This window comes from Elephas maximus, chromosome 24, assembly GCF_024166365.1.
Source record: "Elephas maximus indicus isolate mEleMax1 chromosome 24, mEleMax1 primary haplotype, whole genome shotgun sequence".
NCBI lineage: Eukaryota > Metazoa > Chordata > Mammalia > Proboscidea > Elephantidae > Elephas > Elephas maximus.
This window is the reverse complement of record NC_064842.1, coordinates 19,080,092-19,106,763: the sequence shown is the minus strand read 5'-3', so window position 1 is coordinate 19,106,763 and position 26,672 is coordinate 19,080,092. Positions and strand designations below refer to the sequence as shown.

Sequence of the window (26,672 nt, the reverse complement as noted above, 5' to 3'; positions counted from 1 at the left end):
CATTCAAAAGCAGCTGCAGCAATATATTGATAGGGAACTGCCAGAAATTCAAGCTGGATTCAGAAGAGTATGTGCAACCAGGGATGTCATTGCTGATGTCAGATGAATCATGGCTGAAAGCAGAGAATAGCAGAGAAATGCTTACTTGTGTTTTATTGACTATGCAAAGGCATTTGACTGTGTGGATCATAACAAATTATGGATAACATTATGAAGAATGGGAATCCCAGAACATTTAGCGCTCATAAGGAACTTGTACATAAACCAAGAGACAGTCAATGAGGGTATATTGTGTGGTTTAAAGTCAGAAAAGGTGTGTATTAGGGTTGTATCTTTTCACTATACTTACTCAATCTGTGTGCTGAGCAAATAATCCAAGCAGCTGGACTATCTGAAGAAGAAAATGGCATCAGGATTGGAGGAAGACTCATTAACAACCTGCTATATGCAGATGGAAACCCTGGTAGCGTAGTGGTTAAGTGCCGCAGCTGCTAATCAAAGGGTCAGCAGTTTGAATCTGCCAGGTGCTCCTTGGAAACTCTTTGGGGCAGTTCTACTCTGTCCTATAGGGTCGCTATGAGTCGGAATCGACTTGACGGCACTGGGTTTGTTTTTTTTTTTGGTTTTTGTTATATGCAGATGTCACAGCTTTGCTTGCTGAGAGTAAAGAGGACTTGAAGCACTTACTGAAGAAGCACTTACTGAAGACTACAGCCTTCAGGTTGGATTATACCTCAACATAAAGAAAACAAAAATCCTCACAACTGGACCAATAAGCAACGTCACGATAAATGGGGAAAGGATTGAATTTGTCAAGGACTCCTTTTACTTGGATCCACAATCAGTGCCCGTGAAAGTAGCAGTCAGGAAATCAAACGATTGCATTCGGCAAATCTGCTGCAAAAGACCTTCTTAAAGCAAAGATGTCACCTTGAGGACTAAGGTCCGCCTGACTCAAGCCATGGTGTTTTCAATTGCCTCCTATGCATACAAATGCTGGACAGTGTATAAGGAAGACTGAAGAATTGATGCCTTTGAATTATGGTGTTGGTAAAGAATATTGAATATACCATGGTCTACCAGAAAAACAAACAAATCTACCTTGAAAGAAATACAGCCAGAACGCTCCTTCACCAGAAGCAAGAATGGTAAGACTTTGTCTCACATGCTTTAGAATGTTATCAGGAGGGACCGTTCCCCGGAGAAGGACATCATGCTTGGTAATGTAGACGGTTAATGAAAAAGAAGACGACCCTTGACGAGATGGATTGACACAGTCGCTGCAACAATAGGCTCAAGCATAACAACAACTGTGAGGCTGGTGCAGGACCGGGCAGTGTGTTGTTCTGTTGTACATAGGGTCACTATGAGCCAGAACTGACTCAAAGGCACCTAACAACAACAACAACATGCATTACGTCTGGGCCTGGGTGAGTCCTAATGTGGCAAAAAAAGGACCTTGGAGGTGGTATTGGCACCCCAAACTCCTCCACATTTCACCTGCACCTTGTGATTACCTAAATCATTGAATATTAATAAAGTTTGATATTGGTTAAGGACTTGGATTCTGATGAGTCTGATTTGACAATTCAACACTTTGTGTTATTTCAGTAGTACTTAACACAGTCTGAAATTATTTTTATTTATGTATCTGTCTTTTACCTCTAGAATATAAGCTCCTTGAAGGCAGAAGTTTATGTTTTGTATACCATGTAGCCTCAGTATCTAGAACAAAACCTGACATATACTTGTTCAAGGACCTGCTATACTCTTTTTCAAATGCCTGAGCTATATTCTGGTTGTAGTTAAGTTTCTTTCCCTTTATCTGCTGCCCCTAATACTTAATATTGTTTAACCAGTTATTAAGCTCTACTTGCAAGACCTAGTACGAGAATAGCAGCAAGTGTGGAATTTTAGGCTTTGCAAAGCACTGAATGAGCTATTTGAATGAAGGGTTTATAGTATGTCTGTCTCACACACTGAAAAATTAAAAATTGACAGTAAGTAAAAGTAATTAAAAACTACTACAAATTAGTACTTATCGAGCACTTACTATGTGTCAGGGATACAGAAGCAAGCAAAATGAACACAATCACTTACTAATTTGGATCAAGATAGTTTTGAACATTTTAAAAAACTATTTTTGTTGTTGCTGTTGAGAATATACCCAGCAGAACATACACCAGTTCCACCATTTCTACATGTACAATGCAGTGACGTTGATTACGTTCAAGTTGTGTAGCCATTCTTACTCTCTTTTCCAAGTTTTTCCTCACTTATTAACAGAAATCACTACCCCCTAAGTTTTCTATCTCATTTTTCGAGTTGCTGCTGTCAGTTTGATCTCATATAGGTAGATCTTAAAAGAGCACGATGCTCAAGGCGGACATTCTTTACTAGTTAAGCAAAACTATTGTTTGGTTTTGAGAGGATGTCAGGGAATATTTTTGGTTTAAGGTTTAAAGATTGTCTCAGGGCAATATTTCAGGGGCTCATCCAACCTCCATGGCTCCATAAAATCTTGATTCCATGAGAATTTGAAATTCTGTAGGGTTTTGATGAGGATTCTTCTGTGGAATCATTGATCAGAAGTCCAGTAATGGTCGTACATAAGCAACCTCAGCAGCTACTCTGGTTTTGTCATTGTTGTAGGTATATCTGTCTTAGTTATCTAGTGCTGCTATAACAGAAATCCTACAAGTGGATGGTTTTAACAAAGAGAAATTTATTCTCACATACTCTAGGAGGCTAGAGGTCCGAATTCAGGGTGCCAGCTCTAGGGGAAGGCTTTCTCTGTCTGTCAGCTCTGTCATCAGTCTGCCCCTGGTTGAGGAGCTTCTCAGCACATGGACCCCAGGTCCAAAGGACATCCTGTTCTCCTGGCTCTTGTTTCTTTGTGGTACGAGGACCCCATGTCTCTACTCCCTTCTCTCTTTTATATCTCATATTCTTAGTATGCTCTTGGGTTCCCCTTGCTAGTATTTTGTTGAGGATTTTTGTATTAAGGCATAACCTAATCTCATAGCTTGAGTCCTGCCTCACTAACATACTACCTCTAATTCTGCCTCATTAATATCACAGGGGTAGGATTTACAACAGATAGAAAAATCATGTCAGATGAGAAAATGGTGGGCAATCACACGATACCTGGGAGTCATGGCGTAGCCAATTGACACACATTTTGGGGGGAAACAGTTCAATCCATGACAATATCTGTCACATAACTTTTGCCAATTCAACTGTTTACAGATATACAACTTATTGACAACAATTGTAATAATTGGCTGTGCAACCCAATTAATCAATGTGATTTTTCTATCACTGTTAGCCCCCTGCTCCCCTCCCTCCAGCCCCTGGTAAGTACCGATAAACTTTGGTCTCTATACATTTGTCTTTTCATACAAGTCAGGTCATACAATGTTTGTCCTCTTGTGATTGACGTATTTCACTCAGCATGATGTTTTTAAGCTCCATCCATATTGTAGCATGTATCAAGACTTCATTTTTCTTACTGGCTTAGTAGTATTCCATTGTATGTATGTACTATATTTTGTTTATCCATTTATCTGTTGATGGGCATTTAGGTTTTTTCTACTTTTTGGCTATTTTGGATAGTCCTGCAATGAATGCTGGCATACAAATATCTGTTTGAAAGTCTGTTTTCAAGTATTTTGGGTATATATCTTGGAGTGGAATTGCTGTGTCATTATGTTGTTGTTGTTAGGTGCTATTAAATCAGTTCCAACTCATAGCGACCTTATGTACAACAGAATGAAACACTGCCTGGTCCTGCGCCATCCTCACAATCATTGTTATGCTTTAGCCCGTTGTTGTAGCCACTGTGTCAATTCATCTTGTTGAGGGTCTTCCTCTTTTTCACTGACCCTGTACTTTACCAAGCACGATGTCCTTCTCCAAGGACTGAGCCTTCCTGATAACATGACCAAAGTACATGAGATGTAGTCTTGCTGTCTTTGCTTCTAAGGAACATTCTGGCTGTTGGTTTTTGATATAAGCCCTGAATAATATTGAGGAATTTCCCTTTGATTCCAGTCTGCTTGAGAATTTTCATCAAGAAAGGATGTTAGATTTTATCATATGCTTTTTCTGCATCTATAGAAATGATCATATGATTCTTTTTCTTTGTTCAATTGATACAGTGTATTAAGTTGACTGATTTTTCTAATGTTGAACCATCCTTGCATTCCTGGAATAAATCACACTTGGCCATGGTTTATTATTTTTAGTATGCTCTTGGTTCCTGCTTGCTAGTATTTTGTTGAGGATTTTTGCATCATCTATATTCTTAAGGGGTATTGACCTGTAGTTTTCCTTTATTGCGATGTCTTTGTCTGGTTTTGGTATCAGGACTATGTTTACTTCATAGAATGAATTAGGGAGTATTCCTTCTCTATCTCTTGGAAGAGTTTAAACAGGATTGGTGTCGATTCATCTCTAAATGTTTGGTAGAAGTCTCCAGGGAAGCCATCTGCTCTAGGGCTTTTTTTTTATTGGAAGGTTTTTTGATCACTGATTCAATCTTTTCACTTGTCATGAATTCGTCGAGATTTTCTATTTCCTCTTGAGTCAGTTTAGGTAGGTTGTGTGCTTCTAAGAATTTGTCCATTTCATCTAGGTTATCCAGTTTTAAGCATTTTAACAATTATAAACATCAGAATTTTAAATACATGTACATTTAAATATTTGAGATTGTATTCAGTTCTACTCATTAAGCTAAGTAAAGAAATTTACCCACAAATAAATGTGCAGTGGAGTTTTGTATATTTGTGGTCAATGACTTAGTGTTAAATTAATAGTGTTGAGAAACCATTATGATGTCAAAGTGTGATAGATACTTTCCAGTAACCAGTTAAAACAATGCAATATCTTTACTGAATCATTTCCTAAACATTTTCATCTTGGATGTTATAATACATTCTCAGACATACCACAAGCCTCAAAGGTCCTAAATCATAGTTTCTCATCGTTTTTAACTGATTAAGTATCCTCAGGTTTTCTTTTCCCCTTGAAGTTTCAGAAATGGCCTTTTAGTTAACAGAACAAGATCTATAATATCCACATCCTTGTGAAGTGGAAATTTCCACCAACCCGTGCCTTAACTACATCAGTCTGGTTCAAGATGAGCGCTGAGATTTCACATCATTCAGAATTTGACTCTACCAGGTTTCTCAGAGAATGAGAAAGGGTGGGAGTAATTATTTTCTTATTTTAAAGTAGTTGGTGATATGAAATACTTTCGTCTCCCCCCCCCCCACCCCCCGCATATCCTGGCATTGGGGAAGGTAGAGAATGGAATAGAATTGATCTAATTTTTATTAATGTTAGATGATGGTGTCATAGAATTGTAGACCTGGAGGTACTTTGGTGATTATGTGGCTATCAGCCATTACCTCTGAATTGAAATTGGTAAATTTGGGGGGGGGAGGTGTGTAAGGAATGTGTTGTAAAAAGAGTCGTCAAGAGTATTATTTGTACTTGGAAGAAAAACAGTAAATAATGCTAAAGCAGTGACCATTAGCAGGAAAACAGGACTCAGGGAAATGTGCAAAAATGGATTTTCCCCCTCTGAAATAAATGAATTGTATTATTATATAGGATATAACCATGACAATAGACTAATACAATTTTTTCAAAACTTTTATTGTATTAGTGATACTGACATTACAGAAAAATTTTAAATAAATAGAAAAAAAAATCCTGTCCAACAACCTCACCACCTTAATATAATTACTGTTAGCATTTTCATGCACTTCCTCCCATACTATTTTCCTATATATGTTTTAAACATGACTATAATCTTATGGTATATATAATTCTGAATCTTGTTTTTTTTCACCTAGTTGTATCACAATAATTTTCTATGTTATAATAAAATCTTCGCATGTTTTTATTATTTAAAACATAAATGCTTATTAAATCAATTCGGACAAGAAAAAAGTAGGGGAATGATCTTTCTCGCATCTATCCCTCAAACACAACTAGGATATTCTACTTTTTTCACTCAGTATTATATCATAACAACTCTTCCATGCTGATATGTAGTCTTTAAAAACTAACTTTTTGGGGGAGGTTGGTAATTGCAAAATGAGTATAGTTTCTATACACAAAACTGAAGAACACAGAAAAGCAGAGACAAAACAAAACACCTTATAATCCTACTACCTTCAGGTAAATTTTTGTAGTATTTTTTTAAATTAACATATGTGTGTTTTCATACATATTTTTCAAAAATAGGATCATGTCATACATAATTGTTTTATAACCTAATATGTTTTACTTAGATCATTAATATGTCCATGTCAATATTCTTTTATAACAAGATTTTAGTGGCTTCCTCATATTTAACTACATGGTAATTATCATATTAACAAACAGAAGTAAAATATTTGAGAATATTTACTTATTAATCTATTGTTAGACATTTAGGTTGCTGACAATTTTTAGTATTATGGATACTTCTGTGAAAAACATTATTCAAATAAAATATAGACCCTTTTTGAAGAAGAGCAGTTCTCACTGCCCTCCCTGATTTCGTGATGACAAATTATTAGGCATGCTGTTTTACAATTACGTGAAAAAAACAAGCCCGAGAGTGAAGAAGGAGCCAGGTTACAGAGGGCCTTGTGGGGCATGCCCAAGTAATGGTGGGCTACTGCAGGATTTTAGATGGAAATGACATGAGCAGATGTGCATTTTAGGCAAATCAGTCCGATGGCAGTAAGAGTTTAGATTGGAATAATTTGCAGTGATCCTTTCTGTTCTTAGGCTGGGTTCTCTAGAGAAGCAAAACCAGTGAAGTGTGTGTGTATATATATGGTATCAAGGAAATGGCTCACTAACTTGTAGAGGTTGGAAAGTCCCAAGTCTGTGGACCAGGATGAAGGCTTCTCCTGACTCATGCAGCTGCAGGGGCTGATGAACCCAAGATTGGCAGGTAAGCTGGCAGGCTGCTGGCTCACAGGCTGTAGAGGTAAACGAATCCCAAGATCGGCAGGTAAGCTGCTAGCACAAGTCCCAAGAACTGGAGGTCAGATGAACAGGCGCCAACTGCATGATCCAGAGTGAGGAAAAGCCCATGAGTTTTGTCAGAAAGTCCACATATTTTGGATGTAGGCCACACCCCCAAAGAAGCTAACTCCCTTTCAAAGGATTGGCTGCTCACAGCAGATCTCATCATGGACGTGATTATATCAGCTCTCATATGGAGGTGATTACATCATTACACAGCTGCCAAACTACATCATAACTGCCATGCCACTGAGAATCATGGCTTAGCCAAGTTGACACACAACATTAACTATGACACTTTCCTTGGGTCATATCTGACAGCTTGGAGCCCTTTATATATTTGGATGATTTTTTCCTAAGTGCTTTATTTGATCCTTTTATTTAGGAAAACCTAATTGCCATATTTCCACCAAGTCATAATGTTGTGAGACCATCCTGACTCTTTGCATTCCACTACTTAGATCTCAGTGTCATTTTTATGCATTCTTCTTTGACAATAATTTATAAAAATGTTAAATGAAATCAGTTTCATCATAATACCATGAAGAGTTTACTCTTAATGTTACTATAGCTATATATATATGCCTATACTATATATACCTAAATATAAGGCAAGTTTTGTTTTTTAGCCAACATTGCCCCTCAAAAAATAAGGTATCACCTTAGTAATTATTGCTGGATACATGTCCTTATAATCACAAATGTTGACAAGCAACAAGCTCTTTAACAGAATATAATAATTTGTTACATCACGGAGCTCATGAACATACACACCTACAAAAAGAGGGGAAAAAGCCAGTTTTCCTAATATGGGAATAAGTACTTATGGCTTGGGATAAAATTTTCAATTGGTGGTATTGTACAGATTCGAAAAGTACTTAGGAAGATAATGTGCTCTGGAAAATGACAGTATATTTCAGCAATAAAAAGAATTAACTACTGATTCATGCTACAGTAGGGATGGACCTCAAAAATATTTGCTAAGCAAAAGAAGCCAGTCACAAAGATCACATATTGTATGAGTCCATTTATACAAATTGCCTAGAAAAGAATTTATAGAGACAGAAAGCAAATCAGTGGTTACCTAAGGCTTGGGGTAGGACTAGAGATTAACTGGAAAAGGGCTTAAGGGAACTTTTCAGGGTGATAGCAATGTTCTAAAACTGGATTCTACTATAGTTGCACAACTTTATGAATTTGTTGTAAATCAATGAATTGTACAGTTGCAATGGGTGAAGTTTATGGTATGTAAATTTTGTCTGAATAAATCATTTTGAAAATTGTCATTATACATCCTTCCAACATTTATTCTTAAAACACTAAAAATATCTCTCTTCCAGATACCATTTTTCCCTTAGAAACTGGAAAAGATTTTTTTTTTTAGATGATAAATACCTGATGTTGGCACTCTTATACGTAGCTAATAGCAATATAAATAGCTGGTATTCGTAGTACCTTTCTGGAGAGCAGTTTAATCATGCATATCAACAATCTGAAAAAAGTACATGCTCATTGATTTTTTTTCCTGGAAGAAATACTGTCATTTAGAGCAAACGCTACAATTTAGCTCAAGAAGTTGTCTCAGGCTGTGTTCTCTAGAGAAACAAAACGAGTAACATGCATAAATATATATATAGAGAGAGATCTATATCAAGGAAATGGCTCATGTGGTTGTAGAAGCTATAATGTCCCAAGTCTGTGGGTTAGGATAGAGGCCTCTCCTGATTCACCTAGCTGCAGGGGCTTGCAAACCCAAGACCAGCAGGTCGAAGAGCAGGGCTCTTGCTCACAGGCTGTGAAGGTTGACAAATCCCAAGATCAGCAGGCAAGACCTCAGGTTAGCTGCTAGCTCAAGTCCCAAGAGCTGGAGGTTAGGTGAACAGGAGCCAGCTGCAGGATCCAGAATGAGCAAAAGCCCCCAAGCCCTGCCACAATGTCCACCCACACTTAATGCAGGCCACACATCCAAGGAAACTCCCCTTCAACTGTTTGGCTACTCACAGCAGATCCCATCATGGGTGTGATCACATATCATATCTCAACAGAGAAGTGACCACAATATCACACAACTGCCAAAACACTGAAAATCATGGCCCAGCCAAGTTGACACACAATCTGAGGCATCACAGATGTTAATTACACTATTGTTTATAACAACAATTGGAAACAACCTGAATGTCTGTTAGTAGGAAAATGGTTAAATGAACTTTGGTTTATCCATATAATAAAATGCTGTCCAATCATTAAACATATGTTTTAAAAGACCTGGTAAGATGTTCATGATGTGTTAAGTAAAAAAGCCAATAGACCAGAATTTCATTTTTGCTAAAATGTATACATATATTTATATACATACACACGTAATGTTGCTATAACCAACCCAAACCAGCTACTGCCTAGTCAGTTCCAACTCGTGGTGGCCTAGGGTGTGTCAGAGTAGTACTATGCCCCATAGAATTTTCATGGTTGTGACCTTTCAGAAGCAAATTGTCAGGCCTTTCTTCCAAGGTGCCTCTGTGTAGGTTTAAACTGCCAACCTTTTGGTTAGTAGCTAAGTGCTTAGCTATGTGCGCCACCGACACACTCATGTATGTAGATATAAACGTATGTAAATAAATGCCAAAAAAAAATTCCAGCTTCATATGCAGAGATGTAATCTTTGGATGACGGGATCATGGGATGACTTGTATTCTTTATGCTTTTCTGTATTTTTTAGTTTTCCTGCAAAGAAACATGTATCTCCTCTGTAATAAGGAAAAAATGAAAAGAAAACTGCATTGTATGATTCAAAAAGTTGTCTAGTGGTGACAAAGATACTGGTGTTGAAGACGTTGGGAGTTTGAACAAAATTGCTTTATAAAATATAAAAATAAACTGTTGTTGTTGTGTGCCATCAAGTCGATTCCGACTCATAGTGACCCTATAGGACAGGGTAGAACTGCGCCATAGGGTTTCCAAGGAGTGACTGGTGGATTCAAACTGCTGACCTTTTGGTTAGCAACCTGAGCTCTTATCCACTTTGCCACTAGGGCTCCATATAAAAATAAGTAGTGATATTTTAAAATTAACATGTTATTATATATATGATTTAAAATATACCTGTGGACCTAATATAGTTTATGTATTCAACTTGACCACAATTCCTTTAAGGGATTTTCCCATTAGGAAAAAGAGGATCACTTTTCATTCATGATAGCTATATTCAGACATTTATTGTGTTAACCACGGCTCCTTTGTTTAAGCTAAATCTCAGTCCAGGTTAAAGCTTTTCTTCCGATCTCGCTGCAACACAATTTTTTAAAAGTTGCTTTTGGTATAAACAGGTAAAAGAGTACCTTAGTGGGAACACTTGCTTTAACACTTGCTGTCTTTGTCAAGGAAACCCTGGTGGAGTAGTGGTTAAGTGCTACAACTGCTAACCAAAAGGTTGGCAGTTCGAATCCACGAGGCGCTCCTTGGAAACTCTATGGGGCAGTTCTACTCTGTCCTATAAGGTCGCTATGAGTCGGAGTCCACTCGACGGCAGTGGGTTTGGTTTGGTTTTTAGTCTTTGTCAAATATGAGTGGTCTCTACTAGGGTAAGGAAGGGGCTCCCAAGCGTACCTGGAGAGAAACACACTGAAAAGGATGAAACAATACGTGTAGCTGGAGCATCTTGAGTCCCACCCTCAGAGGATGAATGGGGGAAATTAATGTTCCGACAGACACATCACTTCAAATTACAGAAACTCACCATTGGAAGGGACCTTACAGATTACCTGGTTTAGCTACCTGTTGATTCTTGGAAGTTCTAATGGCCCAACCAAGAGCTGGATTCAGTCTATGTTTGATACTTCCAGTAACATGAAAGGAACCTATAACCCTAACTTTTGCACAACGGCTTCTGCAATCTTTTGAGTAAATAATTTCTCCAAAGTAGGTGGCTTTAAAATTTTTCATTTGTAAAGATAATATCTTTGGTAAATGGTAAATTAATTTTTTTCTTGTTAACAGGAGACAGCTGTTAATTATGCAGGTGCTAATTAATTATAGAAGCTTTCTTTTGGGCAGTGTCCTTTTTGTCTTTCACAATGTTTCTGAAATTTGTCTGATGTAAGAATCGTTGGGGTGCTTGCTAAAAAAAAAAAAAAAAAGATCCTGGGTGGTACCTTAGCCCTGAATCAGAATATTTGTGTGTGTGTGGGGGGGGGTGGGGTGGGGGTGAGGATCTGGAAATCTGCATTTTAGGAGAAATATCAGGTCACGCTGGTCCATTGTGTCCAGTCTTTTTTCCCTAATCCTCAGTAGTCTTTGTATTGTTGAGCTAAATGAATTTTTGTCATTATTTTATTCTATCCAAGGGAGAGAATGATTTTCTAAATTGTATTTATATTTTGCTTTTGAAACATGATTTATGTCAAAATCTGTATATGTAGTATTTGGAACTTAACTTGAAATATCTCCTGGATTTTATATTACTACAAATAGTTGAAAAAAACTTATGTATATCTTATTTGGTGACCTGGAACTAGTTGAAATGTAGGCACTTTATAAACCATCTTAACTACTGATCTGATCATGTTTTTTGTGAAGCATGAAATAATTCAATATATTGACTGATGGCTATGTCACTGGGGAGAAATGAATTTTCACCGTGTGTTTTATTGTGCCTATTCAGTGGGCTCAGCATTAAAATAAATACTGCTGTAATGAGAAAAGGGATGGCCTAACGATTTTACTGTGGGAGTTAAAGAACTCTGGGCTGTGATTCCATCAAAACACCTGACTTACTTTGAGGAGCTAAAATTGGCACTTAACCTCTCGGTGCCCATATTTCCTCAAACGTAAAATAGATGAAGAGAATTGACTTATGCCAAGGTAAAATGAGAAACAGTATCTGCCTCATACTTTGAGCCTTAAATAAATGCTGATATTTTCAAAAAATCCCACAGTATTTACATATTTACTGAGAGTTCTCCATATTGGGCAAGATGAGTCAGAGTCTATGGAATTTCTGAAGGCACTGTGGTAGCTAGCAGAGGCTGGGCCCCTTTGTGTGGTAATGAAAGCAGTGTATTTTCTCCAGGTCACATAAAAAAAAAAAAAAAACAAAAAAAAAACATTGCCCTGGAGTCGATTTTGACTCATAGCTTCCCTATAGGATAGAGTAGAACTGCCCCAGGGGGTTTCTAAGGGAATTTTTACGGAAGCAGACTGCCCCATCTTTCTCCCATGGGGCAGCTAGTGGGTTCCAACCACAGACCTTTCACTTAGCAGCTGAGCACTTAACCACTGAGGCACCAGCTCACACAATCATAATTCTTTGGAGGAGGAAAAGCAAGGCATATCAGGGCCTTGGTCTTCTAGGCTGGCACACTGTTAAGATGAATTCAGCATAAATGGTACTTGAGAGCTAAGCTGGGGGATCTCTCTGCAGAAAGGTTTTATTACCTTTACATTCATAAAAACTGTTTAGGTTACTTTTGAATTATCTTCCCGTTTTCAGCACATTAGCCCTCCTCTTAGAAGAAACAAACTCGATTATAAACTTTGCCTCATTCATGTTTGCTGTAACAGGATATATTTGTTTTGTTTGTTTTTGTCTTTTGAAGAGGAGGGGTTTCTGTACTCTCCTTCTCCTTTCCACCCAGAGAGGCTCTGCTGCGGACAGCAGAGGTGGAGACATCACTGCTAATCACATACCCTCTCCTCTAGGCAGGGATCCAGGGAGAACGGACAGCTATTACATCCGCCAGCCAATTTAGCACATTATCTTATTCAATCACCATTTTACAGGTCAGGAGGCAGGACCAAACTTCTATATGAACAGATAGATCATGTGGTGGGATGAGGTGGGTCAATACGGACATGCCTGAAATTTCAGCAGCAGAGATTGGTTCTTTTAGGAGGAGCTGTCATTCCATGTCCTAGAACTGGAAATGTATACACTACTGATAGAGATAATAATAGTAACCATAATAGACTCTTAGAGTTCCCATGTAATCTTCACAACAATCCCGTGAGGTAAATATTACTGTTCTCCCTATGTTACAAGTGAGGACACCGAGGCTAGAGGATAAATTTTAATAAGAATATTTTCAACTATCCTTGGTCTAATATGGAGCCCTGGTGGCACAGTGGTTAAGAGCTACCACTGCTAACCAAAAAGTCAGCGTTCAAATCCACGAGCTGCTCCCTAGAATCCCTATGGGGCAGTTCTACCCTGTCCTGTAGGGTTGCTGTGTTTCGGAATTGACTCAACGGCATCAGGTTTGCTTGGGTTTTGGGTCTAATATAGTGAATATACTGTGATATGTTTCTATGAAGAAGGCAATTTCCTTTTTTTTTTTTTTTAATATCCTAATCAATACAGAAGTCAAGGGGATTTTCCCATTATGACTTTGCTGTAAGTGAAGAATTGGCAACGGATTCTTAGTCTTTTCGAATGCGTCTGATGTAATTTAGGGAACTCTTTCTTGAATTCATTTCATTGTAAGTTGGTTAGTTGGATTTTCCCTTGGAGAAAATTGGTCCGGATTGCTCCATTTTCTCTGTATCAGCTCTGTAAAATACACTACTAAATTTTGAGTATCTGCTTTGTTAATCTTCAGTTGATAAGCTGTAAGAATTTCTGCTTGATAACAGTGACTTTGGATAAAAATATGCCATATATATTTAGAATATTACTCTGTTTTATGTGTGTAAATGTTGTACACACATATAATGCTATATATACATACAATGTATACTATAGAGCATGCTTCAGTATTTAATATATTTTTATCTACGGATTTAAATAATCATTGAGTCATCGTTTCATAACATTTCTAAAAACTAGTGTTCTTGTCCTGTCTTACTGATGGCTTCATAGTTCTTGTCCTGTCTTACTGATGGCTTCATAGATCTTGTTCTGTCTTACTGATGGCTTCATAGTTCTTGTCCTGTCTTACTGATGGCTTCATAGTTCTTGTTCTGTCTTACTGATGGCTTCATAAAGTTAACTAGCTTGTCCCGCACCACAAATTATAGAAACCCTCCCCCCTTTTTTTAGATTCCCAGAAATCATTTGCTGCCCTTTTCTTGTTTCTCTTCCATGATGGAGGAATATACCATATTTTAAAAATACCTTTTAAAAAACAAATGAAATCTGAATGACATATGTTTAGTTAATAATAATGTATCAATATTGGCTCTTTAGTTGAAACAAATGTACCACAGTAATGTAAGAGTTAACCACAGGGAACTGGGTGAGGGTGTACAGCAACTCTCTGTACGATCTTTGCCCCCGAAGTTATTCCAAAATAAAAAGTTCATTTAAATATTCAAAACCATTTTTATAATATAAAATCATGTCTAGTCCATATGCAGCCTCCCATAAATGCTGTATCTAGAATTATCCTATTATCATATTGTTTTTATGCCATTGCTTGTAATTCTTTTTGTATGAAAGAATGGATTAGATGTGGCCTCTAGAGGACAGTGTTGGGTCACAGAAAGATTTGACATAGGCATATTACCATTTTTCTTCTCACTTTTTAACCATACGCCCTCTGTTTATACATTATCCCTCTTTAAAAAAAAAAAAAATGAAGTAAAGAAAATATATGCTGCTTCTGCTTTCCTGAAGAGTTGGAGATAGTCTGTTTTAACTTTTTATTTTTGTATGATTTTGGCTCTACAAAAATCTATCGGGCATACGGCAGAGCTCTCACCATAGTGTTCATGGCTCCTGAGAGTCATGAGGGAGCCCAGGGGAGCACCGTGAGGCACTGCATCGTATGTCATTTGTGAGTTCTGACGTGATGGAGAGAGAATCATAGAGTTGAACTTCATTTGGAAAAACTAAAAACAGCTTGTAGATCGATGAAGATGCTCCTAAAATAAAGAGGGATTTTGATCTTTTAAAGGTTGAGACTATTTGTTGGGGTTGGAGGAGACAGGCAAGCAAACCATTGCTCCAGCTTTTAGAGCAAATTTCTGGGGCCACCAGAATAGAAACTCAACATTTTAATTTTAAAATCATTGCTTCTTAAGTAATCTCATGAGATTGATGTTTTATTTTCCAGAGGCTCCTGAGGGTTGGGAGTTACAGAGTATTACTCAAGCACATCAGAGCTATATGAACATTAGTTTGCAAAACACTCAGCCTGGATCAGGAGGCAACTGAGAACAATTTTTCGTGTATTGATGGGCTTAGAAAGCCTAAAACACATCATTCTGTCATCCTGGAGTCTGAGGGCTCCAGGATCTTCATGGTGTGAATGCCGTGTAAACGTAATAAAAAATAGTTGTCATTTGGATGACAGTGTGTTCCATTTAGCAGCGACATATATATTTCTTATTTTTTGCTCAAAAAATAAATCAGTTAAAAGCTCATCTGTTGAACTGAGATCTATGAGCCTTTTAATAGAATTTTTTAAAGGGAGTGAAAAATTTATAGCTCTTTAGAAATACCCTGACATGAAAGTTAAGATCAATAGTGTTTTGTTCAGCCATTCCATCAAAGTTGAGCCACTGGGCAGAGATCTGTCTCTATTGCATGGTACCAAAAATTCTCTTTCTCAGCCATAGTGTCCTCTTAATTTAATGGTGGTATTGCCAAGTTCCATATACCATCTACGTATTTAATAACTATTAAAGTGATTTGAGTTGTACTTTGGTCCTTGGGATAATGATTGGTCGCCTAACCTGGTCCCTCATCCAGTGTTCCTTACTTATCTCAGGAAAAGGCACCACTCCATCCAGCTGTGTAACTTGTCCTTGACTTCTGTTTTCTCATCCCTATCCACAATGGATCCAGCACCAGGCCTGTCGGTTTTACTTCTCAAATATTTCTTGAAGCCATTCACTTCTGTCTTCATGGCCACCACCCCAATCCTAGCCATCATTAGAACTGCTTAGACTGTTGCCTCCCCACCCACAACCAGTATGATCTTTCAGAACATACATCTATTCAGACCTTAGCTTTCTCATTGTTTTTAGGATAACAGCCAAAATCTTTTACGGACAATGAGGCCCTGCAAAAGGCCCTGTGTCTCTCTCCAGCCTCATCGGGAAACGTCCTCCTCCCTGCCTCCTGTGTTCCAGCTTCATGGCCTCCAAAGCGTCTGTCTACCTCGGAGTCTCCTTCACGCTGCCTGTCTAGTTGCCTTCTACTTGCTCGTCCTTTATAAATACCTCAAGGGTTATTTCCCCAGGAATGCTTTTCCTGATCTTGTGGTCTAGAAGTTTCCTTTTATGGACCTATGTTCCTTTACTTCATTATGCTTATGTAAATTTATAACTGGATACTTAGTTATTATTTTTAGTAGTAACATATATCTCCCCTAGCAGAATATAAGTGCTGTGAGCAGGGATCATGCCCAGGTGTGCTCATCATCCAATCCCCAGCACTTGGCTCAGTGCTGGGAAAACAGCTGCTTAATACGTTTGTTGAATGGATGAGTGCTATTTGTTTTTCATTTTTATTGTATTTTAGATGAAGGTTTACAAAGCAAAATAGTTTCTCATCAAACAATTAATACACATATTGTTTTGTGACATTGGTTGCCAACCCCATGGCATGTCAATACTCTTCCCTTCTTGACTTTGGATTCCCCATTACCAGCTTTCCTGTCTCCTCCTGCCTTGTTGTCCTGGCCCCTGGGCTGGTGTGCCCATTTAGTCTCCTTTTGTTTTATGGGCCTGTCTAATCTTTGGCTGAAGGGCAACCCTTAGGAGTGCCTTCGTTACTGAGCTATAAGGGTACCAGGGGACCGTACTCTAGGGGTTGAGTGACTATTTCTTTGTTGATTGTTTAGGTAGAAGAAGAAGAACCCACTGGATACATTCGATTAGAAAAATTTCTTCCAGTAATGACCAGAGCACTACTGGAAAGAAGGTAAGTAAGTGTAATTGTTAAGGCGAAATAGTGTTTAGAATTATGTAAACTTCGAAACACTTGGCATTTTCATTTTGTATATTCAACCAATATTTATCTTAAGGTAGCTTCCTTCTAACCTTTCACTATACTTCTGAACTTCCAATTGTTATGTGCTTAGAAATATCAACCACTTTGGAATTAATCTAAATAAAGCGTAATTAAAGAGCAAATAAGCTATAAAAATTGTAAGTCAATACCTTTGTTATCTCCTATTCTGAATTACCAAATAAAAATTGGTCCTAATTATTTTTCTAGCAGAAATGTGGCATTAGCTTGTCATAATTGTTTTATAGAAGACGTTTTGTTCTCAGATAAGTTGATTTCCATAATGATGAAAAAAAGTAATAGATAACATGTGATATACCAGTGATTTTGAACTAAGTATTTCCTGTAGGGGTGGGTTTCCTTCAACTTCCATATCTAGAAATCCAAAAAGATTTCACTGAGGGAAGTTTAATTAAACCAGTATGTTAACAGCTTTTATTTTGTTTTATGTAGTCACTTATTATGGAGATACTGAAGATAAAATACTGTGGCACTTATTTCTTTTATTGCCTTATCATAGATACAGACCAATTCCAGAAGATGTCCTTCTTCGTGCTTTTGAGGTGTGTAAGCCCCAGACTTTGTGTATTAATGTACATTTATGTGAAAAGTTGATAATGCAGAATTTTCTCATCAAACAAAAATTATCATCCTTATCTCTTTTTCCCTCCTAGGTATTAGATCCAGCTAAACGTGGGTTTCTCACTAAGGAAGAGCTGGTCAAGTACATGACTGAAGAAGGTAAGAGTGACTTATTACTGATCTATTTATTTATTACTGGTCTATTTATTACTGACCTACTGACTTATATAAGGGTTAATAATTTTAACAATAATTAGGTACAGCAGAAACTATATGTAAGATAAGGGGATACTTTAAAATCAATCCGTATGGCTAAAAAAAGTCATTTACTATTCCTCTTATTTTGGTTTTGTGGGTGGTTTCTCTTTCATGGTGGGTAGGAGGACAAAGGGTAGGGCAAAGAGAGATGGATTCTTGCCTCATAGGACTTTGTAAAGTATAATGATTGCTTTTATAAATTGCAGTCCTTCCCCTCACTTAGAGTATTTCCAGAATAAGACGTATGCCACCTGGAAAACATGAGCTATCAGTCACTATAAATCAATGACAGTTACTAGATTGAAGACTTGAATTGGAATATAAAATAATTCCTTTTAAAAGAGCTTTTCAGTTGGTGAAGTTACAGATAATACAGCCTCAATTGAATATGAATTTGCACGAAAAATTTTCAGTTTTTTATGCAAATAGTACCACATATATTTGCTTTGAACATGAGTTATACACACACACATACATACACATTTATGACTAATACCTACACATCCATATATGCTAGCATGTTACCTTTAGGAACTCTCTCGTTAGTCTTATATGTAAATTTGTTTCACCTGAATGTCAGCAGCCTGATGGACATTCTCTCAATATCATTCTTACATTGGTCACCTCCCCACTTTCCATGCAAAGTTAAGAGTTCGGTCTCCTTTGCTAAGTTCACTCCTTTGTAGATTGAGTCTTGAATGAGTCAGAGTCCCTAATCACTAGAATCAGAATCGAAATTGCAAGTAGTCAGTCTCGGGAGACAACTTAGCCAATTGGCATAACATAGTTCACAAAGATAATGTTCTGTATCCTATTTTGGTCAGTAGTGTCTGGGGTCTTAAAAGCTTGCGAGAGGCCATCTAATGTACAACTGTTATATATTAATATGTATATTTTTGGAGCAAAAGAGACTGAAGGAAATCGAAGGTTCAAAGAAGAAACTAGTCCACGGGACTAATAGCCCACACAAACCATAACCTCTTCTAACCTGAGACCAGAAGAACTAGATGGTGCCTGGCCACCACTACTGACCATTCTGACCAGGAATACAATAGAAGGTCCCAAACAGAATGGGAGAAAAATGTAGAACAAAATTTAAATTCCTAAAAAAAACCAGACCTACTGGGCCAATAGAGACTAGAAGAACCTCCAAGCCTAACGTCCCAAGATACCTTTTGAACTTGGAATTGAAGCTATCTCTGCAGGTCACCTTTCAGCCAAATAATGGATTGGCTTATAAAATAAACAATACCACCTGTGAGCAATGTGCTCCCTTAAACAGTTGACTCTAGGAGACCGAATGTCAACATTTACCCAAAAGCAAAGATGAGAAGGCAAGGAAGGGAAGGGAAGCTAGATCAGTGGAAACAACAAACAGAATGGAAATACTGAGAATGCTGACACATTGTAAAAATTGTAAACAATGGTATGGAACAATTTGTATAAAAAATTGTTAAAGGGGAACTTAATTTGCTGTGTAACCTTTCACCTACAATGCAATAAAATATTATTTTTTAAAAAGTACGAGTAATTATGAGTAGGGAATTTGTCTACATGCACAACTGGTTTGACCGTTTTAACTTGATCCACCATCAGGTGGGAACACAGGGAATGAGAGTAAGGAAAGAATGACACGGTAATCATAGCGACTACCCGAGAACACTGATGACATTAAAATTACCCTAGGGATTAACTTTGATGGGAATATTATGACTTTCAAAGCATCAGCCTCTTAATCCTAAGGATTGATTTAAGAAAAGTAAAGCCTAGCTTATATTAGGCAATATGAATCTAGCCAAAATGGCCAAGACAGTTAAATTTCTTTAGTATTGTATGCCTACTGTGTGTTTAGTATTTAGTAAGTCCAGTGAGGGGTAATGATGCTGAAATCTGCTCCCTATCTCAAGGATATTACCATCTTATTGGGGAAATAAAACTAATTTTTAAAATAATTCAGAATACAAGAGAATAGAAAAATAAGTATTGGAAGGTTGATCTGGGCTGGACCAGCCTGGAAAACTTGGTAAAATTTATTTGGGTGAGCTGTTGAGGGCAGGGGGAGTATCTTGTAGGTTGTGTTATCTCCAGCATTTAATGCACCACTCCACACATACCTGGTCTTATCAAATGTTTGTTGAATGAATGAGTGAGTAGATGAATGAAGAATGGGTGAGGGAAACATTATGGATGGATAAAACAGTATAAAGACAAATGGGGAGGTAGGAATGAGCACGGTATTTCAGGAGTTTGTGAGAAGATAGGTCTAGCTGGCCCGGAGAGTCTTGTTGGCAAGCAGTAGGAAATGAATTTAGATAGATTTACTGGGGATAGATTGTGGAGGCTTAGGCTCAGGAGTTTGGAATCCATCCTATGGGCAATAGAGAAACATTGCTGTGTTTTGACTGAATGACTCACATGGTGCAGAAAGAATTGTAGAAAGGTTAATCTGGTGCTGATAGGTGGGTTAGATAAGTGAAAAAGAGATTAGAGAAGGGAGACCAGTTAGAAGGCTATTTCGGCATTCTCAAGGTACCCTAATAAAGGCCTGACCTGGGTCATGGCAATGGGAATGGAAGGAAGGGACTGATGGAATAGACTGTATTTATAGCAGGATCCACAGGTCATGACGAGTAATGGAGTGTAGGGGACAAAGATGGAAGCTGACTGAAAAGTAACAACAAGGCTCTAACCTTACTTAGTGATGGATCAGATGCTGCTGACTGAAATAGGGAAATCAGGAATGGACTAAAATGTATATAGAGACAATTGTGTGGTTTACTTTGAAGTGCTACAGTTAAAACAAAAACAAAAAAACTGGTTGCCATCGAGTTGATTCTGACTCCTGGCAACCCCATGAGTAGAACTGCTCCACAGGGTTTTCTTGGCTGTAATCTTTGCTGAAGTAGATTGCCAGGCTTTTCTTCTGAGGCTCCTCTGAGTGGGTTCAAACTGCCAACCTTTATGTTAGAGGACGAACTCAAGCCATTTGCACCACCCAGAGCCTTAAGGAAATTGCTGTCAAGTTGATCCCAACTCGTGGACATCCCATGCATTGCAGTGTAGAACTGTGCTCCATAGGGTTTTCAAGGCTGTGACCTTTGGGAAGCAGATCACCAGGCCTTTTCTTCTGAGGCTCCTCTGTGTGGGTTTGAACTGCCAACCTTTCAGTTAATAGCCCAGCACTTAACCATCGGTGCCACCCAGGGACTTCTGGGGGTACTTAAAGGTCAACTATTGAGTATCTCAGTAGACTAAGTATAAAATGATTATTTTCAGATAATATTTTTAGAACACATATGGTTTCGGTGATTTATTCAACAAATATTATTAAACAGCCTCTACATTATACGAGCTAATATGTTTGATAGTGATTTGTTAGATATAAAGTACTACTAGATAAGTGCTATGGCTGTTACCCAAGAGTTCGGCAGTTCGAATCCACCAGGCACTCCTTGGAAACTCTACAGGGCAGTTCTACTCTGTCCTGCAGGGTCGCATGAGTTGGAATCGACTCGACAGCAGTGGGTAAAGTACTATACAAACCTAAGATATTATTGTTGTATGTAACAGACCCATCAGCCATCTGTGATAGCAGTTTATTAGCTAGGTAAAATAGTTGCTTAACAATTGGTGCTTTGAGATTTTTCAAAATTCTATAAATTGTTTTTAAGTACATCTGTGCTTTAAAGGAGTCCTGTCAGCACAGTGATTAAGAGCTTGGCAGCTAATTAAAAGGTTGGCAGTTCGAATCCACCAGCTGCTTCTTGGAAACCCTGTGGGGCAGTTCCACTCTGTCCTATAGGGTCTCTATGAGTTGGATTCCACTCAACGGAAATGGGTTTGGTTTTTGATATGCTTTAAAGCAGTAGGGATTAAAGTTACTTTCAGAGTATCCACAGAATATCAGACACACTCATTAGTCTGAGACTACACTCTAAATGCCCAGGACGTCATACGATGAACATCATAAGTCACGTGGAATCGAGTTCTTACGAGATAGAACACAGGGTAGAGGTCCACGTGTGTCCAGGCACGTGTATTGTATCAGGCAGTATCTAGCAGCAGGAAAAATGTAAAAAAAAGTTTTTAAACATGTTGCTTCCTGAAATCCAGGATACTGGGAAACAGAGACATCGGGGAAGGGGGAGCTAGTTTTCAGGGATTTCCATCTGTGAGTTGTCATAGCACAGCTGTTTTAAGCCACATTTCTTATGTCCGCGCTGTATGCTGTCTTCATAAACAAGAACCACAGGTAGACACCGAAGGAAAAAAAATGTTGCTTCCTATGCACCAGGCATTGTTCTAAGTGCTTTTCAAATAACAACACATTTAATCTTCATAGCAATTCTATGAGATAGGTGGTATCATCATCTCCGTTTTTACAGACAGAAAAACTGAGGCCCAGAGAGGTTAAGGGACTTACCCAAGATCTTCGAGCTAGTAAGGCTCCGGCAGCATTTGAACTCGCTGGCATTTGAGCAGTCTGGCTCCAAAGCCTGTGCTTTTAACCATTAAGCTGTTTTCCTCCCATCCTCGATCCAATACTGTATACCTGTTTCCTTGCCCAAGAGAACAGTGTGACTCCCTTCTGTGTTTTACTGGGACCAAGGCCTTATAGAGTGTGGTGGTCAGATTCCAGTTCCACCACACACTAACTGAGGCTGGCTGCCCATTCCTTTGTGTTCTGGTGTCCTCAACTGTAAATGGGGATAATAACAGCTCTTACCTCTCACAAGGTCTTAGGAGATTAACTCAGTTAATATATGTGAAGCACTTAGATCAGAGTCTGGCACACAGTAGCACTGAGTAAATGTTTGTTGTTAGTGTTCTTTTCAGTTTCTCAGGACCTAGGTAGTGCCTATCAAAGTCCATTTGGCAGTGGATTTAGTATTTAAAAATCAGGTGTAACAAAGATTCAGAATTTGACTTTTAGGCATTGTTTATTTTCTTAGGCTATAAGCATGATTCCAGACTTTCCCTTGTTTAATAGTACTATCATCATCATCAAAATCCTCGCTTGAATAATTTCAGCATTATTAACTGAAACCCTGGTGACATTGTGGTGGCAGTTTGAATCCACCAGGCATTCCTTGGAAACCATGTGACAGTTCTCCCTTGTCCTGTAGGGTTGCTATGAGTCGGAATCGACTCAACGGCAACGGGATGGGTGGCACAAACAGTTAAGCACTCGACGCTGATAGCAGAAAGGTTGGCGATTCCCAGAGGTGCCCTGGAAGACAGGCCTGACGATCTGCTTCTGAAAGGTCACAGCCTTGAAAACTCTATGGAGCTGTTCTGCTCTACACACATGGGGTCGTCATGAGTCAAAATGGACTTGACAGCAACTAACAACAACTGAATTCCAACTTAGAAAGCATCGCTTGTAGTTTCAAGTGACTTAGGCTCAGAATGTAGGTAAGCCTCAGGCCTTGGTAACTCACTTACATGGATAAGACTCTTTAGGTATAAGGCAGTGATTTGAATGTTCCGTATTTTTAATATTGGGACAAAGATCTATCTTAAATAGGCTATAGCCTTCCCAGCATTCTTCCTGAGTTGCCTGCTCATTTTGGAGAAACCAATATCCAGATGACACTCAGCTATTATCTGAACCCAGCTAAAGCCCACAGATTTTCTGTCCAACTTTTGGTTTCATTTAACACCAGCACTGGGCCAAACTATCACAGAGAGGACTGTCTTAAAACAGTTGATAAGTGCCTTCTCTCCCTGGGTTTAGCTGGCATGACTAAGCTGGCAAGACCTGGTTAGGGAATATTCAGAGAGAGAATTGTTACAGTTTCAAGTGTTTGTTATCTGCTTTTCAGCAGCTTTGTGTGCTGTTGTGTCCCAGCGAGTTGATTCTGACTCATAGCATCCCCTATACGACAGAGTAGAATTGCCCCATAGGGTTTCCTAGGCTCTAATCTTTACTGGTAAAGAGCATTGAATATACCATGGTCTTCCAAAAGAATGAACACATATGTCTTGGAAGAAGTACAAACAGAATCCTCCTTAGAAGCAAGGATGGCGAGACATCATTTCATGTACTTTGGATATGTTATCAGGAGGGATCAGTGGACGTCATTGAGAAGGACATCATTCTTGGTAGAGGGTCAACAAAAAAAGAGGAAGACCCTCAAGGAGATGGATTGACACCATGGCTGCAACAATGAGCTCAAGCATAACAAGAATTATGAGGATGATGCAGGACTGGACAGTGTTTCCTTCTGTTGTAAACAGGGTCGCTGTGAGTTGGAACCGACTGGATGGCACCTAACAACAATAATCTTTACCGGTGCAGATCACCAGGTCTTTTTTCCTGTGGAGTGTCTGGTGGATTCGAACCACAGAGCTTTCGGTTAGCAGCTGAGCACTCAACCACTGAGCCACTTGAGGTCCTTGCTCAAGATCTTTATGGGGATCATGTTCATCATTAATGGGGTTGCCGCACTGCTGAAATTTTGCATAGCAACCATATAATCCTTTCTTCATACCCTTGCTAAACATTAGATTCCTCATCAGACTGAGCCTTCAGGTTAATCGTTTGGCAGTGTCGGTAGTTTTATTTAAATAAATAAAGAACCTCATACACTATGTGTTTATGTCTTCCTTCTGTTTGGGCTGAAATGATCAGTTCTACAGGTTGCTTAATCTATGATAACTGCAAGGTAAGATAAGTCCAAAACAGCATGCTCTTTGAACTCCTGGATTGTCATGATGTGCTGGCTCAGAAGCCCATGGGGAGAGTAACTAGTGACACAGTGGGGGCTTGTGGGGCTGCATGGCAGTTAAGCTTCCTGGTGGAAAGGGAAAGACAAAGGAAAAAAAATCACAAGATTGTAAATGATGGCTTTTCCATCTTGTCCTTCTCAGGTGAGCCTTTTTCTCAAGAGGAAATGGAAGAAATGCTATCTGCTGCAATTGACCCAGAATCAAATTCAATTCATTACAAGGACTATATAACAATGATGGTGGTGGATGATAATTAAATACTCTAAAGACTTAATTTCTAATTCAAAGGACAATTGAAAAAATTGCTTTGTCCTTGTTAACTTCACATTTTCTCTTATAATTCCTACATCTGGTAATTAATACCTCTTGACATAACTCTTTCAAGATATTTTGCTTTTTAAGATGATTGTAACAATTGAAAGTGTAAATATATTTAGTATGTTTAGCTTGTGGAATGACAAATTGTAAATTATTTGAAAACGATTCTTAACAACATTTTAACTTCTTCCGTGGATTCTTGTTTGTTTTCTACCATAAGACCTCTGTTGCCTTCAAATTAATTAAACTGACAGAATGAAGAATGACTAGAATGGCCCAAGGTTTGGCATATAAAGATCTTGGGAAGGGGCAGAAGGACCACAAACTGAAAATAGTAGCAATATGATTAAGTCTTCTTTTTTAAACTACAACAAATGCTTCAACAATCTGAATGTGGAAGGAGGGAAATTGGAATGAATATTAATAACTGATTCCTTATGAGTACCAACTCTAAATTTATTTTTGAGATAATAGTAAGCTAGTACAAAAATTTAAATTTGTTGATTCAGCATGTTACTCTTTATGGACTAGCTGAAGAAGATGAGATAATTGAATCTAGAGAAAAGAAGACTGAATGGAAACTGATCATGTAAAGTAGACACAGTTCTCTCCTGGCCTTTAGAACTCTCACCTGTTTAGACTATCTCTCTTGGGAATATCCTCCTGAATACTGACTAAGAATATTGAAAATTTTTATGGTGTGCAGGAGGTACAGCTGTTTAAAGAGCAGAATAAAGTTACCTGAGCACAAGGTGTATCAGTGGAAGAATGCACAGGGATTTACAAGCAAAGAAAAATGTAAGGTAAAGGAAAATCTTCCATTACCTATATATTATTTCATACAACACAATACACACACTGTGATCTCTATTACAAGATGGCTTCACCAGCATAGGAAACCCTGGTGGCGTAGTGGTTAAGAGCTATGGCTGCTAACCACAAGGTCAGCAGTTCGAATCTACCAGGGGCTCCTGGGAAACTGTATGGGGAAGTTCTACTCTGTCCTATAGGGTCATTATAAGTCAGAATTGACTTGATGGCAGTGGGTTTCGCCAGTGTATTTATGTATATACAGACAAACATTTATTGTTGCTTGTAGGTATTACTCTTAGGCGTGCAGTCTTGCTCCCCAACAGGGGAGACTGCGACTAAAGAGACTGTCATTTTTCATTCATTCATGAAACATTTACTGAGTATCATTACGTAATGTGCTAGGAGCTGGAGATGCAAGATAAATAAATCCCTTACTAATCAACCTCATAGTTTAGTGAGGAAGACATGCAAGTCAGCCAGCAATCCCATTTCAAATCGGGAAATATTCAGGATACTATGGAAGTACATAGAGGGGCTGCTAACTTAGCCTGGTGGGGAGGGAGTTTGGTGGGAGAGATGGGATGCTGAGCAGAGAAGCCTTCCCAGAACAGATAATACCTGCCTTAAAAATGAGCAGTTTACTAAATGGGTGACAGGGCACAGAGTATGCCAACAGGAGAGCAGCAAGTACAAAAAACCCAGAGGTGTCATGAAACATGGAACCATCTGGAAATTGAAAGTTCAATGTGGTTGGTGTGTAGGAGATTTGGTGGGACATGATGAGAGATGAAATTGGAATGGTAGAAAGAAGCTGTATCATTAAGGGTATTGGGCTAGGTGTAGAGTTAGAGGCTTAGCATTAGAGTTTGGACTTTATTCTGAAGACCATACAAAGCCATTCAAAGATGTTAAGTAGGAGTAGGTAGTCTCAGGAAGAAAGATCATTTGTAAATAAATTTGAAGAGTCAAGACTAGAGATGAGGAGACAAGCTGG

At 38.4% G+C, this 26,672-nt stretch overlaps 1 protein-coding gene across 1 annotated transcript in view; it reads left to right on the top strand.

The window, feature by feature from the left end:
- EFCAB2 (EF-hand calcium binding domain 2) overlaps positions 1-25,259 on the top strand; it is an 88,369-nt gene extending 63,110 nt beyond the window's left edge. The window contains exons 4-7 of the mRNA XM_049868589.1: positions 16,809-16,888; positions 17,496-17,538; positions 17,650-17,716; positions 24,689-25,259. Of these exons, the coding sequence (XP_049724546.1) occupies positions 16,809-16,888; positions 17,496-17,538; positions 17,650-17,716; positions 24,689-24,804 (306 nt within the window). The 3' untranslated portion in view covers positions 24,805-25,259. The remainder of the gene's footprint in view (positions 1-16,808; positions 16,889-17,495; positions 17,539-17,649; positions 17,717-24,688) is intronic.
- Positions 25,260-26,672: the final 1,413 nt, after the last annotated feature.